Genomic DNA, 20,308 nt, shown 5'->3' on the forward strand with positions numbered 1-20,308 from the left:
CAAACACCAGTCACAAATTCACAAGCGAACAGGCAAAGCTGCCAGAGTTATTCGGGAGGGGTCAGATGGTGCGGGGACCACAATCATCAGACATTTGGAGGCAGCAGTGACTGTGCAAGCTCAACATGCATTTGTACAGCGTCTTTAACAGAGTAAAAATGCCCTGAAGTGCTTCACAGAAGTGTAGTCAAAATCTCCCTGCTCAGCATAGTGGGGAAAGTCTTTGCTCGACTCGCTTTAAACAGGCTCCAGAAGCTGGCCGAGCGCGTCTACCTTGAGGCACAATGTGGCTTTCGTGCAGAGAGATCGACCATCGACATGCTGTTCTCCCTTCGTCATCTACAGGAGAAATGCCATGAACAACAGATGCCCCTCTACATTGCTTTCATTGATCTCACTAAAGCCTTTGACCTTGTCAGCAGATGTGGTCTCTTCAGACTACTAGAAAAGATCGGATGTCCACCAAAGCTAAGTATCATCACCTCATTCTATGACAATATGAAAGGCACAATTCAACATGGTGGCTCCTCATCAGAGCCCTTTCCTATCCTGAGTGGCGTGAAACAGGGCTGTGTTCTCACACCCACACTGTTTGGGATTTTCTTCTCCCTGCTGCTTTCACATGCGTTCAAGTCCAATGAAGAAGGAATTTTCCTCCACACAAGATCAGGGGGCAGGTTGTTCAACCTTGCCCATCTAAGAGCGAAGTCCAAAGTACGGAAAGTCCTCATAAGGGAACTCCTCTTTGCTGACAATGCTGCTTTAACATCTCACATTGAAGAGTGTCTGCAGAGTCTCATCGACAGGTTTGCAGCTGCCTGCAATGAATTTGGCCTAACCATCAGCCTCAACAAAATGAACATCATGGGGCAGGACGTCAGAAATGCTCCATCCATCAATATTGGCGACCACGCTCTGGAAGTGGTTCAAGAGTTCACCTACCTAGGCTCAACTATCACCAGTAACATGTCTCTAGATGCAGAAATCAACAAGCGCATGGGAAAGGCTTCCACTGCTATGTCCAGACTGGCCAAGAGAGTGTGGGAAAATGGCGCACTGACACGGAACACAAAAGTCCGAGTGAATCAGGCCTGTGTCCTCAGTACCTTGCTCTATGGCAGCGAGGCCTGGACAACGTATGTCAGCCAAGAGCGACGTCTCAATTCATTCCATCTTCGCTGCCTCCGGAGAATCCTCGGCATCAGGTGGCAGGACCGTATCTCCAACACAGAAGTCCTCGAGGCGGCCAACATCCCCAGCTTATACACACTACTGAGTCAGCGGCGCCCGAGATGGCTTGGCCATGTGAGCCGCATGGAAGATGGCAGGATCCCCAAAGACACATTGTACAGCGAGCTCGCCACTGGTATCAGACCCACCGGCCGTCCATGTCTCCGCTTTAAAGACGTCTGCAAATGCGACATGAAATCCTGTGACATTGATCACAAGTCGTGGAAGTCAGTTGCCAGCGTCCACCAAAGCTGGCAGGCAGCCATAAAGGCGGGGCTGAAGTGTGGCGAGTTGAAGAGACTTAGTAGTTGGCAGGAAAAAAGACAGAGGCGCAAGGGGAGAGCCAACTGTGCAACAGCCCCGACAAACAAATTTCTCTGCAGCACCTGTGGAAGAGCCTGTCGCTCTAGAATTGGCCTTTATAGCCACTCCAGGCGCTGCTTCACAAACCACTGACCACCTCCAGGCGCTTACCTATTGTCTCTCGAGATAAGGAGGCCAAAGAAGAAGTCAAAATTTGACACCAAGTTACATGAGGAGACATCAGGATGGCTGAGAGGAAGGTTTAAATAATGCATAACGAGAGAAGTACTCTGGAGGGTCTGACATCCCTGAAAGTGGATAATCAGGGCCGGATGGATTGCATCCCAGGTTGTTAAAGGAAGCCAGGGAGGAAATATCGGATCCCCTGAGGAACATCTTCAAGTCCTCTCTAGATACAGGAGATACACAAGACGATTGGAAGTCTGCGAACGTTATACCATTGTTTGAAGAGGGTGCGAGGGATAGGCCAAATAATTATAGACCAGTCAGTCTGACCTCAGTGGTGAGTAAATTGTTAGAATCTATTCTAAGGGACAGGATAAACTGTCACTTAGAAAGGCAAGGATTAATCAGGGATATTCAGCAAGGATTTGTTAAGGGAAGGTCATGTCTTTCTAACTTAATTGAGTTTTTTGAGGAAGCAACAAGGAGGATTGATGAGGGTAGTGCAGTGGATGTGGTCTACATGGATTTTAGTAAGGCATTTGACAAGGTCCCACATGGCAGACTGGTCAGTAAAATTAAAGCCCTTGGGATACAGGGGAATGTGGCAGGTTGGATCCAGAATTGGCTCAGGGCCAGGAAACAAAGGGTAGTAGTCGACGGATGTTTTTGTGAATGGAAAGCTGTTTCCAGTGACGTTCGACAGGGCTCGGTATTGGGTCACTTGCTGTTTGTGGTATATATTAATGATTTGGACTTAAATGTGGGAGGCACGACTGGAAAATTTGCTGATGACACAAAAATTGGCCGTGTAGTTGATAGTGAAGAGGAAAGCTGTAGACTCCAGAAAGATATCAATGATTTGATTGAGTGGACAGAAAAGTGGCAAATGGAATTCAATCCAGATAAATGTGAGGTAACGCATTTGGGGAGGACAAATAAAGCGAGAGAATACACAATAAATGGGAAGATAATGAGAGGGATAGAAGAAGTGAGAGACCTTGGAGTGCATGTCCACAGGTCCCTGAAGGTGGCAGGACAGGTGGACAGAGTGGTGAAGAATGGATATGGAATGCTTTCCTTTATTGGCTGAGGTATAGAATTCAAAAGCAGGGATGTAATGCTGGAACTGTATAAAACACTGATTAGGCCACAGTTGGAGTATTGCGTACAGTTCTGGTCACCACATTACAGAAAGGACATAATTGCTCTGCAGAGAGTACAGAGGAGATTCACAAGAATGTTGCTAGGGCTCGAAAGTAGCAGCTATGAAGAAAGATTGGATAGGCTCGAGTTGTTTTCCTTGGAACAGAGGAGGCTGAGGGGTGACTTAACTGATGTGTACAAAACTATGAGGGGCCTAGATAGAGTAGACAGGAAGGACCCGTTTCCCCTAGTGGAGAGGTCAATTACCAGGGGCAACATATTTAAGGTGATTGGTAGAAGGATTAGAGGGGACATGAGGAAAAATATTTTCACCCAGAGGTGTGTGTCTGGAATTCACTGCCAGGAATGGTGGTTGAGGCAGAAACCCTCAATTCTTTTAAAAGGTATCTGGACATGCATCTGAAGTGCTGTAACCGGCAAGGCTATGGACCAGGTGCTGGAAGGTGGGATTAAATTGGGTGGCTAGTTTTTTCAGCCGGCACAGACATGACGGGCTGAAGGGCCTCCTTCTGTGCCGTAAATTTTCTGTGGTTCTAAAACCGTATCTGAAAGGAGGATAGAAAAGTGGGAGGGTTTAGGGAGGAAATCCCAGAGTTAAATCTCAGTGTGGCAAGTAATTAGAAAGGCAAATGGTACATTGACCTTTATTGCAAGAGGATTTGAGCACAGGAGTAAAGATGACTTGCTGCAATTGTTTAGAGTCTTGGTGAGACAGCACCTGGAGTATTGTGTCCAGTTTTGGTCTCCCCATCTAAGGAAGGATCCACTTGCCATGGAGGGAGTCCAACAGAATTTCACCAGACTAATCCCTGTGATAGCAGGACTGTCCTGTGAGGAGAGATTGAGGAAACTGTGCCTGTATTCTCTAGAGTTTCGAAGAATGAGAGATGATCTCACTGAAGAGTACAAAATACATACAGGGCTCGACAAGGTTAATGCAGGAAGGATGTTACCCCTGGCTGGGTGGGGTGGGAGTCTAGAACCAGGGGACACGGTGTCAGAATAAAGAGTAAGCCATTTAGGACTGAGATGAGGAGGATTTCTTTCACTCAGAGGGTGGCGAATCTCTAGAATTCTCTGCCCCAGAGGGCGGTGGAGGCTCAGTCATTGAGTATGTTCAAGACAGAGATCAATAGATTTCTAGATATTAAAGATATCAAGGGATATGCGGACAGTGCAGGAAAATGGTGTTGAGGCAGAAGATTAGCCATGATGTACTTGAATTGCAGAGCAGGCTTGAGGGGCCGAATGGCCTACTCCTGCTCCTATTTCCTATGTTCCTAAGAAATAGACAGTTGAATACACACTGGTTAATAGTGGGGCGAAGGGAGTGAGAGATGCATAAGAGGTCAGAGCTGGGAGAATGCAGTGTTTTGGAGAGTTGTAGGGCTGGAGGAGGTTCCAGAGATAGAGAAGGATGAGGCCATTGATATTGTTTTAAATGTATGATGTAAGCAAAACAGATTTGCAATGAGAAAACCAAAATTTCAAAAGGGACTGACTCCATTACGTAAAGAGGCATTTAAAAACATTAGGCAAGTGTAAGCTGTGGTTTTAGTGGGTAACACTCTCACCTTGGGGTCAGAAGGTTGTGGGCTCAAGTTTCACTCCAGTGACTTCAGCATGTAAATCCAAGCTAACTCTCCCGGTGCAGTAGTGAGAAGAAGGAAGAGAGAGAGAGAGCGAGAGAAAGAAATGAGAGAGAGCGAGGGCTAGAGCGCAAGGGAAAGGAGAGAAAGGTAACTTTTCTTCATCTCGAGTGAACCCTGCTGGACAGGTGTGGAAAGGTGAAACCCTGTGTGTGCAAGCAACTGGGCTTGCATCTTTTCAGTACATTGTGGAGTTTTATTTGGAGCTAGTGCACTGGGTCACAAACCTTTGTCCCTTGAAACCTGAGATTACAATCCAGGCTGGCACTACCAGTACAGTACTGAGGTAGTGCTACACTGTCGAGGTGCTGTCTTTTAGATGAAATGTTAAATTGAGGACCAGTCTGCTCTCTCAATTGGACATAAAAGATGTCATTGCACTATTTTGTAGTGCAGGGGGAGATCTTCCCAGTGTCCTGGCCAATATTTATCCATCAACCAACATCACAAAAAAAATTATCTGGTCATTACCACATTGCTATTTGTGGGAGCTTGCTGTGTACAAATTGGCTGCCGTGTTTACAACATTACAACTGTGATTCTACTTCAGAAGTGCTGCATTGGCTGTAAAGCACTTTGGGACATCCTGAGAGCATAAAAGGCGCTATATAAATGCAAGTTCTTTCCCTGCCCCTTTATGTAGAATTAAATATTTTGAGGGGAGACTGCTGTCATGACGTATTGGTGTCAAGCTCGAATACAAAAACATAACCTTCAGAGAGAGACAATTACAAGAGTCCTGCTGTCTCTCTGCGTCTCTGAGTAATTATAGACCCGGAATGCTCAAGGCTGTGTTGGACTGAACTATAAAGAGAGACAATTTCGCCATCAGTCTGTTGCAAACCTGATCATTAGCAGAGCCACCTCCCCCTCTGGATTCACACAGCGTGCGTCTCAAAAGATCACCGCAGCAGAACCTCTTTCACTCTTAATTCCCCGACGGACTCCAGTAATCCTGGGATACTTTTCGTATTTCCTGCTGTGGCACCCTCTTTATTATGCAACTACTTCAAAGAACAGGGGAGTTCTCCCCGGATGTCTGGCCAATAATTATCCTGCAACCAACATTACTATAACAGAAACACATTATCACACTGCTGTTTGTGGGTGGGATCTTGCTGTGCCCAAATCGGCTGCCTCGTCTTGTACATTACAAAAGTTACTACACTTGGAAAAGTACTTGATTGACTGGAAAGCACTCTGGGTCAGCCTGAGGTTGTAACAGGTGCTTATATAAATGCAACTTTCTTTTTACAACACATTCTGCATCTGGGCGGGGATCCATTGTTCTGACTGAACTTCCTCTTCCCCCACAGCTCGACCTCCCACTGTGCTTTCACTCCCACCACCTCCCCCTCACTGTAGGTTCCAAACTCTAACTTGCATTCCTGCTCTCCTCATCACCACTTAGCCCATTTCCCAATGCTTCCCCCCAACCCTAACCCATCTAAATTGGTAATGCATGGAATCACAGGTGAGACTGGGGGAGGTGATGACGTAGTAGGTACGTCACTGGGCTAGTAATCCAGAGCCCAGGCTAATGCGCTGTGGACATGGGTTCGAATCCCACCACGGCAGATGGTGAAATTTGAATTCAATTAATAAATCTGGAATTAAAAAGCTAGTTTGGAAAAACCCATCTGGTTCACTAATGTCCATTATCTGTCATCTGGAAATCTGTCATCTTTACCTGGTCTGGCCCACATGTGACTCCAGACCCACAGCAATGTGGTTGACTCTTAAAATGCCTTCTGAAATAGCCTAGCAAGCCACTCAGTTCAAGGGTAATTAGGGGTGGGCAATAAATGCTGGCCTAGTCAGTGACGCCCACATCCCACAAAATGAATTTTTAAAAAGTCTCAGCATTCTCTGCCAGCAAGCGTTAGTTTTATCAGGAAACCGACACCACACATAATAAAACCAATAGGGAATCTTGACCTGGAGAACTGTTAGAAGTGACACTCACTACCACAAAGAGCAGTTGAGGCACAAAGCATGGGGACATTTGAGAGGAAGCCAGATAAGTACATGAAGGAAGGACATGTTGATCGGGTTCGATGAGGTAGGGTGGGCGGAGTCTCATGTTGATGTTTATGCTCCACAACAACTTGCACTTATCTCGTACCTTTAACATAATCAAATGCCCAAGACACTTCATAGGATCGTTAAAAAGAAGAATTAGACAATGAACACGTAAGTCGATATTAGAGGAGCTGGCCAAAAGATTGGTCAACGAGGTAGGTTTTAAGGAGCATCTTAAAGAAAGAAAGAGAGGCGGAGAGGTTTCGGGAGGGAATTCCAGAGTTTCGGACCCAGGTAGCTGAAGGCACAGCCGCCAATGGTGGAGCGATTAAAATCAGGAATGCTCAAGAGGACAGAATTGGAAGAGCGCAGATATCTCAGAGGGTTGTGGGGCTGGAGGAGATTACAGAAATAGGGAGGGGGCAAGGCCATGGAGAGATTTGAAATCAAGGATGAAAATTTTAAGATCAAGTCATGGACCAGCAGGGACCCAGTGGGCCAAATGGTCTGTTTCTGTGTTGTCAATACTTTGGGTCCAAATCTGATAGTGGAACGCAAATTCTTTTGAGGCCGGGTGGTTTATGTGAGAGGGACGTTGGAAGTTGGTGGGGGGTGGGGATGTCAAAAACTTTCCATCAGAATGTTTGAAACGGGAAAAGACTCCATTCCTCACACAAATATCCACCAACCTGAGTGCATGCACACAGACACACAAAGACGGGTCTCTTAAATGTTACAGAAAAAAGGTTCTAGATCTCAAAAGGGTGAAGAGTCTTAGCAAGATAGAGTTTGTTTTTGCATGTGGCCCAGATTTCTCAAAAGACTAGGACACAACAGTAGTGACGTGCTTTGCCAGACAGACCGAGGGGAAGGTCCTCTGGAGAGCCTCGCATGTAAACAGTGAGCACAAGACATTGGTTTGTTCCAGTCAGATCCTGTGGAAGTGAGTGCACCACAGCCTGACTGAGGGCTCAGTGTGGCTGCTCAATGACTAGCTTGTTCTACTAACTTGTTTATACTAACGTAGGCTTTTTAAGGCTCCTGCAGTCATGGCTAGGTTTTGGGCTGCCGCTCGGCTGCTGGAGGCTCACTCAGTGCAGGCGGACAGTGCGGTACTGAGCCACACAGGTGCAGGGAGATCCCAGCTCCCTGCCCTGTTAGCTGGTGTCAGTCAGCACAGCAGTTGGGGAGGTTTCTGACAGACCTCAAGAGTTTTGATACGGTGAAGGCAAATTGTGTTTGACTAACTTGATCGAGTACTTTGATGAAGTAATGAAGAGGGTTGATGAGGGTAGGGCAGTTGATGTCTATGTGAACTTTCAAAAGGCATTTTACAAAATGCCACATAATATAGGCTTGTTAGCAGAGTTAAAGCCCATTGGATTAACTGCAGCCTGGATACAAAATTGGCTAAGGGACAGAAAGCAGGGAGTAGTGGTGAACGGTTATTTAATCAGACTGGAGGGAAATAGAGTGGTGTTTCCCAGTGTTCAGTATGAGGACCACTGCTCTTTCTGATAAAGCTGGACTTGGCTACACAGCACATAGTCTCAAAATTTGCAGATGACATGAACAATAACTAGTATCTGAAAAGCACCTTTAATGCAGTATAACATCCCACGGTCCTTCACAGGAGCATTACACAATGAAATCTGACACTGAGCCACATAAAAAGAGATATTTGGGCTGCTGGCCAAAAGCTTGGTCAAAGAGGTAGATTTGAAACTTGGAAATATAATAAATAAATCTTTGAAGTTGAGAAGGCTTTTAAAAAGGCATGTGTGATGATGGACTTTATTAACAGAGGAATAGAGTACAAAAGCAAGGAAATTATGCTAAACACTTATAAAACACTGGTTCGGCATCAGCTGGAGTATTGTGTCCAATTTTGGGCACCACACTTCAGGAAGGATCCCAAGGGCTTGGAGAAAGTGCAGAAGAGATTTACCAGAATGATACTGGGCTAAAAGGGTTAAATTATCAGGACAGGTAGCATAAACTTGGCTTGTATTCCCTGGAGTTTAGAAGATTAAGGGGTGATCTAATTGAGATGTTTACAATTAAAGGATTTGATAGTTTCTCTCTATCCACCCTATTTCCTCTGGTGGTGGTGGCGTGTTCAAAACAAGGGGCAGAACCTTAAAATTAGAGCCAAGCTATGCAGGGGTGATGTCAGGAAGCACTTCCTCACACGAAAGGTAGTGGAAATCTGGAACACACTCTCAAAAAGCTGCTGATGCAGGGGATCAGCTGAATATTGTAAAACTGAGAGTGATAGATTTTGTTGGGCAAGGATAGTAAGGGTTATGGAAGCAGGGCAGGTAGATGGAGTTAAGATACAGATCAGCCACAATCTAATTGAATAATGCTACAGGCTCGAGAGGCTGAATGGCCTCCTCCTGTTCCTACTTGCCTGCAGGCTCCGTCAAGATTGGGAATCAAATTTGGAAGCTTCTTGCTCTGTATGACTCAGTCCCTCACAGTGGTCCATACTATACCACTAGGGAATGGCAAGCCCTAAAAAAACATGGACAGCAAGCTACGGAGGTGAGCTGGTGAATCAACAACAACCTTCATTTATATATCACCCTTCATAGAATCACAAAATGATACACACACAGAAGGAGGCCATTCGGCCCACAACGACACCAGGGATCTGCTGGCTCTTTGGTAGACCTATCCAATGAATCACACACAGAAAAGTCAGAATAAATGAGTTATTTATAGGTTGGCAAACTGTAACCAGTGGAGTGCCACTGGGATCATTGCTGGGGACTCAACTATTTACGATCTATATTAATGACTTGGATGAAGGGACTGACTGTATTGTAGTCAAATTTGTTGACAATACTAAGATAGGTAGGAAAGCAAGTTGTGAGGAGGATGGAAAAAGTCTGCAAAGGGATATAGATGTTTAAGTGCGTGGGAAAAATTTGGCAGATGGAGTATAATGTGGGAAAATTTGAGGTTGTCCATTTTGTCAGCAAGTACAGAAAAGCAGAATATTATTTAAATGGAGAGAGACTGCAAAATCCTGCAGTACAGAGGGATCTGGGTGTCCCTGTACATGAATCACAAAATGTTAGCGTGCAGGTACAGCAAGTAATTAGGAAGGCAAATGAAATGTTGGGCTTTATTACAAAGGGGATGGAGTATAAAAGTAGGCAAGTCTTGCTTCAATTGTATAGGGCATTGGTGAGACTGCAACTAGAGGACTGCGTAGAGTTTTTGTCTCCTTACTTAAGGAGGGATATACTTGCATGGGAGCAGCTCAGAGAAGGTTCACTAGGCTGATTCCTGGGATGAAGGGATTGTTTTATGAGGAACGGTTGGGCCTATAACTAGAGTTTAGAAGAATGAGAAGTGATCTTATTGAAACATACAAGATTCTGAGGGGGCCGTGGCAGGATAGATGCTGAGAAGATGTTTCCCCTCCTGGGGGAAGCTAGAACTAGGGGGCACAGTTTAAAACTAAGGGGTCTAAAAACTAAAACTAAGACAGCGCTGAGAATAAATTTCCTCTCAGAGGGTCATTTATTTCTGGAATTCTCTCCCCCAGCAAGAAGTGGAGGCTGGGTCATTGAATATATTCAAGGCTGAGTTAGACAGATTTTTGCTCCACAAGGGAGTCAACGGTTATGGGGGGCAGGGAGGAAAGTGGAGTTAAGGCCACAATCAAATCAGCCATGATCTTATCGAATGGCGGTGCAGGTTCGAGGGGCCGAATGGCCTTTTCCTGCTCCTATTTCTTACGTTCTTATGTTCACTCTCCTGCTTTTTTCCCCCCATAGCCCTACAAATCTTTTCCCTTCAAGTATTTATCCAATTTTCTTTTGAAAGTTATTATTGAATCTGCTTTCACCGTCTTTTCAGGGAGTGCAGTCCCGATCATCGCAACTCGCTATATTAAACAGAAAAGTTGCTTCATGTTATCTCTGGTTCTTTCACTAATCACCTTAAATCTGTGTTCTCAGGTTACCGAATCTTCTGTCTAAATAATTTCTTGTTTAAATGGTGAATAGCTGGGAACAGCGGAAATCCAAAGAGATTTAAGGCTTCATCTACACAGTTCACTAAAATGCAGTCGTCAGCCACAAAAATTAGGCAATAGGGCAAATGGAACCTTTAACATAGTAAATTGTCCTGAAGTGCTTCACAGGAGACCAATGAGACAAAAACTGACACTGAACCAAAGGATATAGAAGGGCAGGCAACTAAAAGCTGGGTCAATGAAATAGGTTTTAAGGAATGTATTTAAGGAAGAGAGAAGGGTATAAAGGTTCAGAGAGGAAATTCAAGAGCTGAGGATGTAGGCAACTGAAGGCATGGCCACCAATGGTGGAGTAAGGAAGTGGACAAGAGGCCAGAGTTGGAGCAGTGCAGAGTTCGCAAAGATTTTCAGGGCTGGAGGAAGTTAAAGAGATAGGGAGGGGGAAGGGAGGGTTTAAGACCATGGAAATTGCTTTGAAGTTAAGTCTGTGGTACAAACAGAAGAAATCGGACAACGAGAGTACAAGGTCCTGGTGGGAACCGACTCCATCACATAAATGGGCTCGTAAAAGTTTAATCATGCATTTTAACCTCTCGAATGAACACCCAGCCATCAAACAAACCCACTTCACTTACCAGTTGAATTCATTGTAGTCATTGTGCACCTCCCACCAGAAGTAGAACCAGACTAGTGTCATGAAGAAGGTGATGCCAAGGATGAGGAACCACAGGCGCTCCCACTGGAAAGGAATATGGGGGAGGGGAAAAAAAAACACATCAGTTGAACTCGAGGCCAGGAATAATGGGGTGTGACCAATGTGTGCGCCCTTCCCCCTCAAAACAAGCCCAGATTAACCTGAGTCACTCCCTGGTAAAATTCTGGTAAACCTCCTTGGTTCCCTTTCTAAGGTCTTTACATCTTTTCTGAAGTGTGGAGCCCAGAACTGTCCACAATACTCCAGCTGAGTTCTAAAAAATAACCTGACACACTGTGGAGATGGGAATGTTAATTCAGAGGAGAGAATAAAGCAGATCCTCCGGAAGACACTCTGGAGTTTAGAAGGATGAAAGGTGATTCATTGAAACATACAAAATTCTTGAGAGGCTTGACAGGGTCGATGCCAAGAAAACGTTTCCCCAACTGGGGAAGCTAGAACATGGGATCACAGTCTCAGGACAAAGTGTTGGCCATTTAGGACTGAGATGAGGAGAAATTTCTTCAGACGACGGGTTGTGAATCTTTGGAATTCTCTCTCCCAGAGGGATGTGGATGCTCAGTCATTGAGTTTATTCAAGACGGAGATCAATAGATTTTTGGATACGGAGGGAATTAAGGAATATGCGGATTGGGTGGGAAGATGGAGTTGAGGTAGATGATCAGCCTTCATCTTGTTGAATGGCAGAGCAGGGTCAAGGGCTGGCTGGACTACTCCTATTTATGTTCCTAAGGATGATATCGAATGTGTCAAAGGGCCTTTTTCGTCGCCCTCTATCTCTTCCTCAATGTCTTTCTTTAAATGGGAAAATTGGTTCTGAGTAGGTACTTAGAAAGTTCAAGAACTAGCAACAAAACAATGGTATGAATAGCCTTCTTCCTTGCGGAGAGAACTATAATGTAATCCTTAGTCTTCTCACACACAGCCAAGAGTGGGCAATATGCTCCCATGCTTTGCCCCTTGTTACCCAGACTAATTAACTAGTGGGAGGGGTGGGGGGTGGTGCAGTCACTGCAACCTCCATCACAATCCCTCCGCCATCAACCACAAACATAATCTATTCATACACCTTTTTTTTTTATAACCACACTTATAATGGAAAGTACCTGTCTAATTACACCGCCTGCCAGTGGTGGTACTGTTTCCCCCTCTACTGGTAGAAGGGTGTAATTACAACGTGACAAGTTTACATACAAAGTCTCCATTCTAAATGTTGACATAGTAATTTGTGGTAATAAAAACAGTGGCAGGAAGTGTGCAAAGAAATAGGATTTGCAAACAGGATTAATAAAATAGACATGTGTAGCATGTGTTTCTTGCCTGCCAATAAAAACAAGCAGAGGTTGAAAACTCCCCGTAAGCTTCGCTGCACTGGGCACATTGCAGGTCTTTTCCCTGTCCTCTGGCTTGTGAGCTCTACAGTGTAAGAACTTGAGATTACACACACTCCAGCAACACAGGATAGAGCCCCGTGGGCTCTTTCTGCTAACATTGACATGTCACCACCTAATATGGTTTGACACTGCCAATATACTTACAGAGGGCAGTTCTTTATCACTCTTGTGTCCTTATAATTTCTTTGCAGCGTTTTTATATCAAGTTTACAGCACAGATAAAGGCCATTCAGTCCAACTGGCTAGTGTTTACCTACCACACTGGCCTTCCCTCACCCTTCTTCATCCAACCTTGTCATCATAATCTTTTATTCCTTTCTCCCTCATGTTGTTATCTAGCTTCATCTTAAATACATATTTGCTATTAGCCTCAACCACTCTATGTGGTAGCAAGTTCCACATTATCACCACTCTGAGTGAAGAAGTTTCTCCTGAATTCCTGATTGGATTTATTAGTGACTATCTTATATTTATAGCCTCTACTTTTGGAAGCCTCTAGTTTCCCCACAAGTGGAAACATCTTTTCTGCTTCTACAGTACAAAATCACTTGTACAGGACCAGTACAAATAAACAACTTCAGAACCTGAAACAAAAGCAAAATACTGCAGATGCTGGAAATCTGGAATCAAAACAGAAATGGCTGGAAATACTCAGCGGGTCAGGCAGCATCTGGGGAGAGAGAAAGAGAGTTAACGTTACGGATCAACGGCCTTTCATCAGAAGCGGAAAAAGTTAAAAAGATATAACAGGTTTTAGGCAAGTACAGAAGCTGGGAAAGAGGAGAGGAAAGAACTAAAAGGAAAGTTTTGTGCTAGGGTGGAAAATGAGAGAGAGATTAGATGACAAAAGGGATGATGCAGTAGGTGCGTAGTAATGAGACAAGTAGAGGAACAAAAGATAGGAGGAGGAAAACATGGACAATGTGGCAGAGAACAGAAGTCCTCGGTGACTACTGAAATCAGACATGCAAATCAACGTCCTCACAGCAACGAGCCCACCTCAGTAGGTACTACATGGTCTCTCTAAAAGTGAGACCCGCACGCGAAAAATAATATAGGAGCTGCCATCTTAACTTCCATATAAAGGAGACAGCAAAGCAACATCCTGTAAGGGCAAGCAATAAAAAAACGAAAGGTTCAGACACGATACCAAGGCCAGTAGCACCAGTCCCTCCACATATGACCCTGTAAAAGATCACAGCCTTACACATGTGGCCTTAGTTCAGTGTGGCCATGGGATCTGGGGCCTGTTTCATAGTGTGAACGGATCACACTGCAGATCAGTTCACCAAGACACAATAAAAAATTAGATCAAGTAAAATGCCACTGCAGAGCAGAGAAACAGAGAATGCGAGTGCGAGAGGGAGAGAGAGTGAGAAGGAGAGGCAGAGAGAGAGAAAGAGAGTGAGCGAGACAGAGAGGGGGGGGGAGAGAGAGAGAGAGAAGGAGAGGCAAAGAGAGAAAGAGAAAGAAAGAGGAAGAGAAAAAGAGAAAGAGGAAGAGAGAAAGAGAAAGAGAAAGAGAAAGAAAGAGAAAGAGAGAAAGAGAAAGAGAAAGAGAGAAAGACAAAGGAGAGAGAAAAAGAGAAAGAGAGAGAAAAAGAGAAAGAGAAAAAAAGAGAAAGAAAGAGAGAAAAAGAGAAAGAGAGCGAGCGAGCATTGGCATTCTTACAGTTCCGCACACTAGAAGATTGGCCTTACCAGCAACCTCACAAATAGCACCGAAGCCATTTGCTCACCGTGCATGCTTGATGCTAAAATAGAGCGAATCAAAGATATCCGGCGTGACTATGGCTACCCTGATCAGATCATTTCTCTCTGTATATGGCGCAAACCTATGAATGGGCCTAAGGCCGTCTTTTTTGGCCCTGAAAATTGCCCAGTCGACCTCGAATTACCCTGGATGGGTAATGTATCCCAAAAATTTGAGCAACAGGTGAAGCTAGCTGTTTCACGCTGCTACTATGCAGTAACAACACGTGTGGTGTTCACCACTAACAAGATGCTGCCGTCAAGCCAAAAAGACGTCCTGCCTATCTCACAAATGAGTAATGTGATGTATGAATTTCAATCACAGTGTGATGCTCGGTATACAGGCCGTACGTCCCAAAAACTGACGGATCGTATCAAACAACATGTCCCTTCCGCTGTTCGCAACGGGCAAGGTACAGGCCGTACCCAACCAGCCCGTGCTTGCAAAACTCAAAACACAGCGTCCAACATTAGAAGTGATTCTGCGATTGGACAACATTTGCTAAATAATCCACAGTGTTACACTAAGAATTACACTGATAACCAATTTAAGATTGTCAGTAGGGCTCGCAGTGTGGTGCATTTGCGCGTACTGGAAGCTACATATATTAATACACAGGGCCATGCTCTTTGCGGACAGAAAGAACATGTACAAACATTGCGCTTGTTTCAGCTGAACAGAATAAGTGACAGCCATTCGCTGGTTCATTCCTTAGGGCAATGCCTTGACCAATAAGAGTCAAGCTGCCTGGTTTAAATTTTAAACAAAGCTTGGCAGTTAACTGTCAGTCACCGTAAACGGGTACATTTGCCATGGCAAGCCTCCACCAGAGTTCACTTGCCAATCATCTTCTCATGCAGTACAAGTTGTTGTTTTCCCTTACGTTGGTTATTCTTGCAATTGTCCTAAGGAGCGCAAGACGAAAAGCTTCGACAACACGTCTTTATTTTCAGCAATACTCAAGTTCTGTACTACTGAACGACTACTTCCTTATTCCTGTACTCCAATTAATAAATAAAAGAGTTCAAAGAAAAATGAAAAAGATCATTTTATCTGACACCACTTTGATTTTCCTACCTGGGTGTCCGGGGGACTACGGACAATCCTGGAGGTTTGGCAAACCCAAGCAACTGCGCACCACCGGCTTGGCATCTTCCCCGAAGATTGCTGACAGTTGGCACGGGCACAGCTGAAGATCTGTCAGCAGCTGAACGACAGCTCGCCGTCGTGCATGTGCTAATGTATTCCTTGTCAACACTGCCAGGTGCCAACTCCATCCTCCTACATAACAGCTGATGGTGCATGACATTTGGGAGACCTGCAACAGCGGAGGCAGTTGGTGCACAGTCACCCATCGGAAAATGCGGAGGACATCTGAAGACATTGGAGAGGAGCTGTTCACCTACCTGGTGAGGAATGGAGATCAGCCTTCTGTTCCATTGGAAATGGAACAAGTACATAGGTTCTCCACGCAAATCTCCATGCTTTGTGTGAAGAAGTGCCTCCTAAAACCACCATTGAATGGTAGGGTTGAAGAGGATAGTGGAAATCATGGAATGATACAGCACAGAGGCCATTCGGTCCATCCTGCCTTGTGCTGGCTCTTCAAAAGAGCTATCTAATTTATTCCCACTCCCCTTCACCTTTTATTTGTTTTTTGCTTCATATATTTATCCAATTCCTTTTTGAAAGTTACTACTGGATCTGCTTCCACTGCCCTTTCAGGCAGCGCGTTCCAGATCACAACAACTCGCTGCACAAGTTTTTTTTCCTCATGCCACCTCTGGTTCTCTTGCCAATCACCTTAAAACTGTGACCTGTGATTGTCGACCCTCCAGCGACTGGAAACACTTTTTCCTTATTTACTCCACCAAAACCCTTCATGACTTTGAACACCTCTATCAAATCTCCCCTTAACCATCTCGGCTCCAAGGAGAACCTCCCCAGTTTCTCTCGTGTTTTCTGTAACTGAAGTCTTCCATCGCTGGTTTCATTCCAGCGAATCTCCTTTGCACCCTCTCGAAGGTATTTTTCCGAAAGTTTGTTGCACAAAATTGGCCAGAATATTCCAACTGATAATCAAGGGATATGGAACCAAGACATAGGGGTTTCAATACTGACCACCCACGATCAAATTGAATGGCGGGGCAGTCTTGAAGGGCTAAATGGCTTCCTCACGTTCCTAAGTCCTGACTTACAAGGATGATTCCAGAGATGAGAAACAATAGTTAGTGCTGGCAGAAGAACCACGAGGGAGATGAGAGTTCTTTGCTCTGATTGGTTGTGATCTGAAACCCACCATCTGAAAGGGCAGTGGAAGCAGGTTCAATAACGCTTGGAAAGGAATAGGACGTATCCTTGGAAATGAGAAGTTTGCAGGATTATGGGGAAGGAGCAGGGGTGCAGATTGCTCTTTCAAAGAGCCAGCACAGGCACAATGGGCCGAATGGCTTCCACCTTTGCTGTAAGATTTCTAAGATTTGATAATGAGACTACGTACAGTGGAACACGGAAGGCTAAGAAGAGATTAATAGAGATTTTTAGGATTATAAAAACAAGTTTTCAACGCGAAGAGAAAAAAATTAACATTGTCACATGAAGACTGTTTTGGGAAGTTGGTGACCGAACGTCATCATTTTAAAATGGTCAATGTGTGTGGAGGGAGTTTGAGGAGCAATTTCTTGAAACAGAGGATTGTTAGAGCTGAGACTGCTTTATCATAGGGTGTGGTTGAGGCAATGACCATTGTATCTTTTAAGGGGAAAATTGGTTAAGTATTTGGGTCAAGAACAAAGAACAAAGAACAGTACAGCACAGGAACAGGCCATTCGGCCCTCCAAGCCTGCGCCGATCTTGATGCCTGCCTAAACTAAAACCTTCTGCACTTCCGGGGACTGTATCCCTCTATTCCCATCATATTCATGTATTTGTCAAGATGTCTCTTAAATGTCTCTATGGTACCTGCTTCCATCACCTCCCCCGGCAGCAAGTTCCAGGCACTCACCACCCTCTGTGTAAAGAACTTGCCTCGCACATCCCCTCTAAACTTTGCCCCTCTCACCTTAAACCTATGTCCCCTAGCAACTGACTCTTCCACCCTGGGAAAAAGCTTCTGACTATCCACTCTGTCCATGCCGCTCATAACTTTGTAAACCTCTATCATGTCGCCCCTCCACCTCCATCGTTCCAGTGAAAACAATCCGAGTTTATCCAACCTCTCCTCATAGCTAATGCCCTCCAGATCAGGCAAAATCCTGGTTAACCTCTTCTGTACCCTCTCCAAAGCCTCCACGTCCTTCTGGTAGTGTAGCGACCAGAATTGCACGCAATATTCTAAGTGTGGCCTAACTAAGGTTCTGTACAGCTGCAACATGACTTGCCAATTTTTATACTCTATGCCCCAATGAAGACAAGCATTCCGTATGTCTTCTTGACTACCTTATCCACCTGCGTTGCCACTTTCAGTGACCTGTGGACAGTACTGAGGGTCAGTACTGAGGGGATGCTGAGCTGTGGGAGGGTCAGTACTGAGGGAGTGCTGCACTGTGGGAGGTGGTGTCTTTCGGGTGAGGCATCAAACTGTAGCTTCACTGTTCCTCTCAGGTGAACATAGAAGATCCCACAGCACTATTTTGAAGGAGAGCAGAGGATTCTTCCCGGTGTCCTGGCCAATATTTATCCCTCAACCAACATCACTAAAACAGATTATCTGATCATTATCACATTGCTGTTTGTGGGAGCTTGCTGTGCACAAATTGGCAGCTGCATTTCCAACATTACAACAGTGGCTACACTTCAAAATGACTTAATTGGCTGCCAAGCATTTTGGGACATGCTAAGGTTGTGAAAGGCGCTATATAAATGCAAGTCTTTCTTTGAAGGCGCTCAGTGGCAAGCATGCTTGCCTGAGTCAGAAGGTTGTGGTTTCAAACGTCACTCTAAGCCTTGAGCACATAATGCAGGCTGACACTCCCAGTGCTGTTTGTGGAATTTTCTTGTGCACAAATTGGCTGCCACAGTTCCATTATAGCAGTAACTACACTTCAACATCCCCAGTTTATACACACTACTGAGTCAGCGGCGCTTGAGCTGGCTTGGCCATGTGAGCCGCATGGAAGATGGCAGAATCCCCAAAGACACATTGTACAGCGAGCTCGCCACTGGTATCAGACCCATCGGCCGTCCATGTCTCCGCTTTAAAGACGTCTGCAAACGCGACATGAAGTCCTGTGACATTGATCACAAGTCGTGGGAGTCAGTTGCCAGCGTTCGCCAGAACTGGTGGGCAGTCATAAAGGCGGGGCGAAAGTGTGGCGAGTCGAAGAGACTTAGCAGTTGGCAGGAAAAAAGACAAAAGCGCAAGGGGAGAGCCAACTGTGTCACAGCCCCGACAAACACATTTTTCTGCAGCACCTGCGGAAGAGCCTGTCACTCTAGAATTGGCCTTTACAGCCACTCCAGGCGCTGCTCCACACACCACTGACCACCTCCAGGCACTTACCCATTGTCTCTCGAGATAAGGAGGCCAAAGAAGGACCTGTACGCCCAGATCTCTCTGCCTGTCAATACTCCGAAGGGTTCTGCCATTTACTGTATACTTCCCACCTGCATTAGACCTTCCAAAATGCATTACCTCACATTTGTCCGGATTAAACTCCATCTGCCATTTCTCCGCCCAAGTCTCCAACCGATCTATATCCTGCTGTATCCTGTGACAATCCTCATCACTGTCCGCAACTCCACCAACCTTTGTGTCGTCCGCAAACTTACTAATCAGACCAGCTAAATTTTCCTCCAAATCATTTATATATACTACAAACAGCAAAGGTCCCAGCACTGATCCCTGCGGACCACTAGTCACATCCTCCATTCAGAAAAGCACCCTTCCACTGCTACCCTCTGTCTTCTATGACAGAGCCAGTTCTGTATCCATCTTGCCAGCTCCCCTCTGATCCCATGTGACTTCACCTTTTGTATCAGTCTGCCATGAGGGACCTTGTCAAAGCTTTACTGAAGTCCATATAGATAACATCCACTGCCCTTCCTTCATCAATCATCTTTCTCACTTCCTCAAAAAACTCAATCAAATTAGTGAGACACGACCTCCCCTTTACAAAACCATGCTGCCTCTCGCTAATAAGTCCATTTGTTTCCAAATGGGAGTAAATCCTGTCCCGAAGAATCCTCTTTATTAATTTCTCTACCACTGATGCAAGGCTCACCGGCCTATAATTTCCTGGATTATCCTTGCTACCCTTCTTAAACAAAGGAACAACATTGGCTATTCTCCAGTCCTCTGGGGACTGTAGCCAATGAGGATGCAAAGATTTCTGTCAAGGCCCCAGCAATTTCTTTCCTTTCCTCCCTCAGTATTATTCTGGGGTAGATCCCATCAGGCCCTGGGGACTTATCTACCTTAATGCTTTGCAAGACACCCAACACCTCCTCCTTTTGATAATGAGATGACTGAGACTATCTACACTCCCTTCCCGAGGCTCATCATCCACCAAGTCCTTCTCCTTGGTGAATACTGATGCAAAGTACTCATTTAGTACCTTGCCCATTTCCTCTGTCTCCACACATAGATTCCCTCCTCTGTCCTTGAGTGGGCCAACCCTTTCCGTGGTTACCCTCTTGCTCTTTATAAACGTATAAAAAGCCTTGGGATTTTCCTTAATCCTGTTTGCCAATGACTTCTCATAACCCCTTTTAGCCCTCCTGACTCCTTGCTTAAGTTCCTTCCTACTGTCTTTATAATCCTCAAGGGCTTTGTCTGTTCCTAGCCTTCCAGCCCTTATGAATGCTTCCTTTTTCTTTTTGACGAGGCTCACAATATCCCGCGTTATCCAAGGTTCCCGAAACTTGCCAAACTTATCCTTCTTCCTCCCAGGGAACATGCTGG

General features: G+C 45.2%; 1 protein-coding gene across 2 annotated transcripts in view; it reads right to left on the reverse strand.

The window, feature by feature from the left end:
• Positions 1–11,280, reverse strand: part of LOC137371121 (glycerophosphodiester phosphodiesterase domain-containing protein 5-like) — a 129,246-nt gene extending 117,966 nt beyond the window's left edge. For both annotated transcript variants that reach the window (XM_068033087.1, XM_068033088.1), the window contains exon 1: positions 11,181–11,280. In XM_068033087.1, the coding sequence (XP_067889188.1) occupies positions 11,181–11,242 (62 nt within the window). In that variant the 5' untranslated portion in view covers positions 11,243–11,280. The remainder of the gene's footprint in view (positions 1–11,180) is intronic.
• Positions 11,281–20,308: the final 9,028 nt, after the last annotated feature.

This window comes from Heterodontus francisci, chromosome 6 (assembly GCF_036365525.1).
Source record: "Heterodontus francisci isolate sHetFra1 chromosome 6, sHetFra1.hap1, whole genome shotgun sequence".
Classification (NCBI taxonomy): domain Eukaryota; kingdom Metazoa; phylum Chordata; class Chondrichthyes; order Heterodontiformes; family Heterodontidae; genus Heterodontus; species Heterodontus francisci.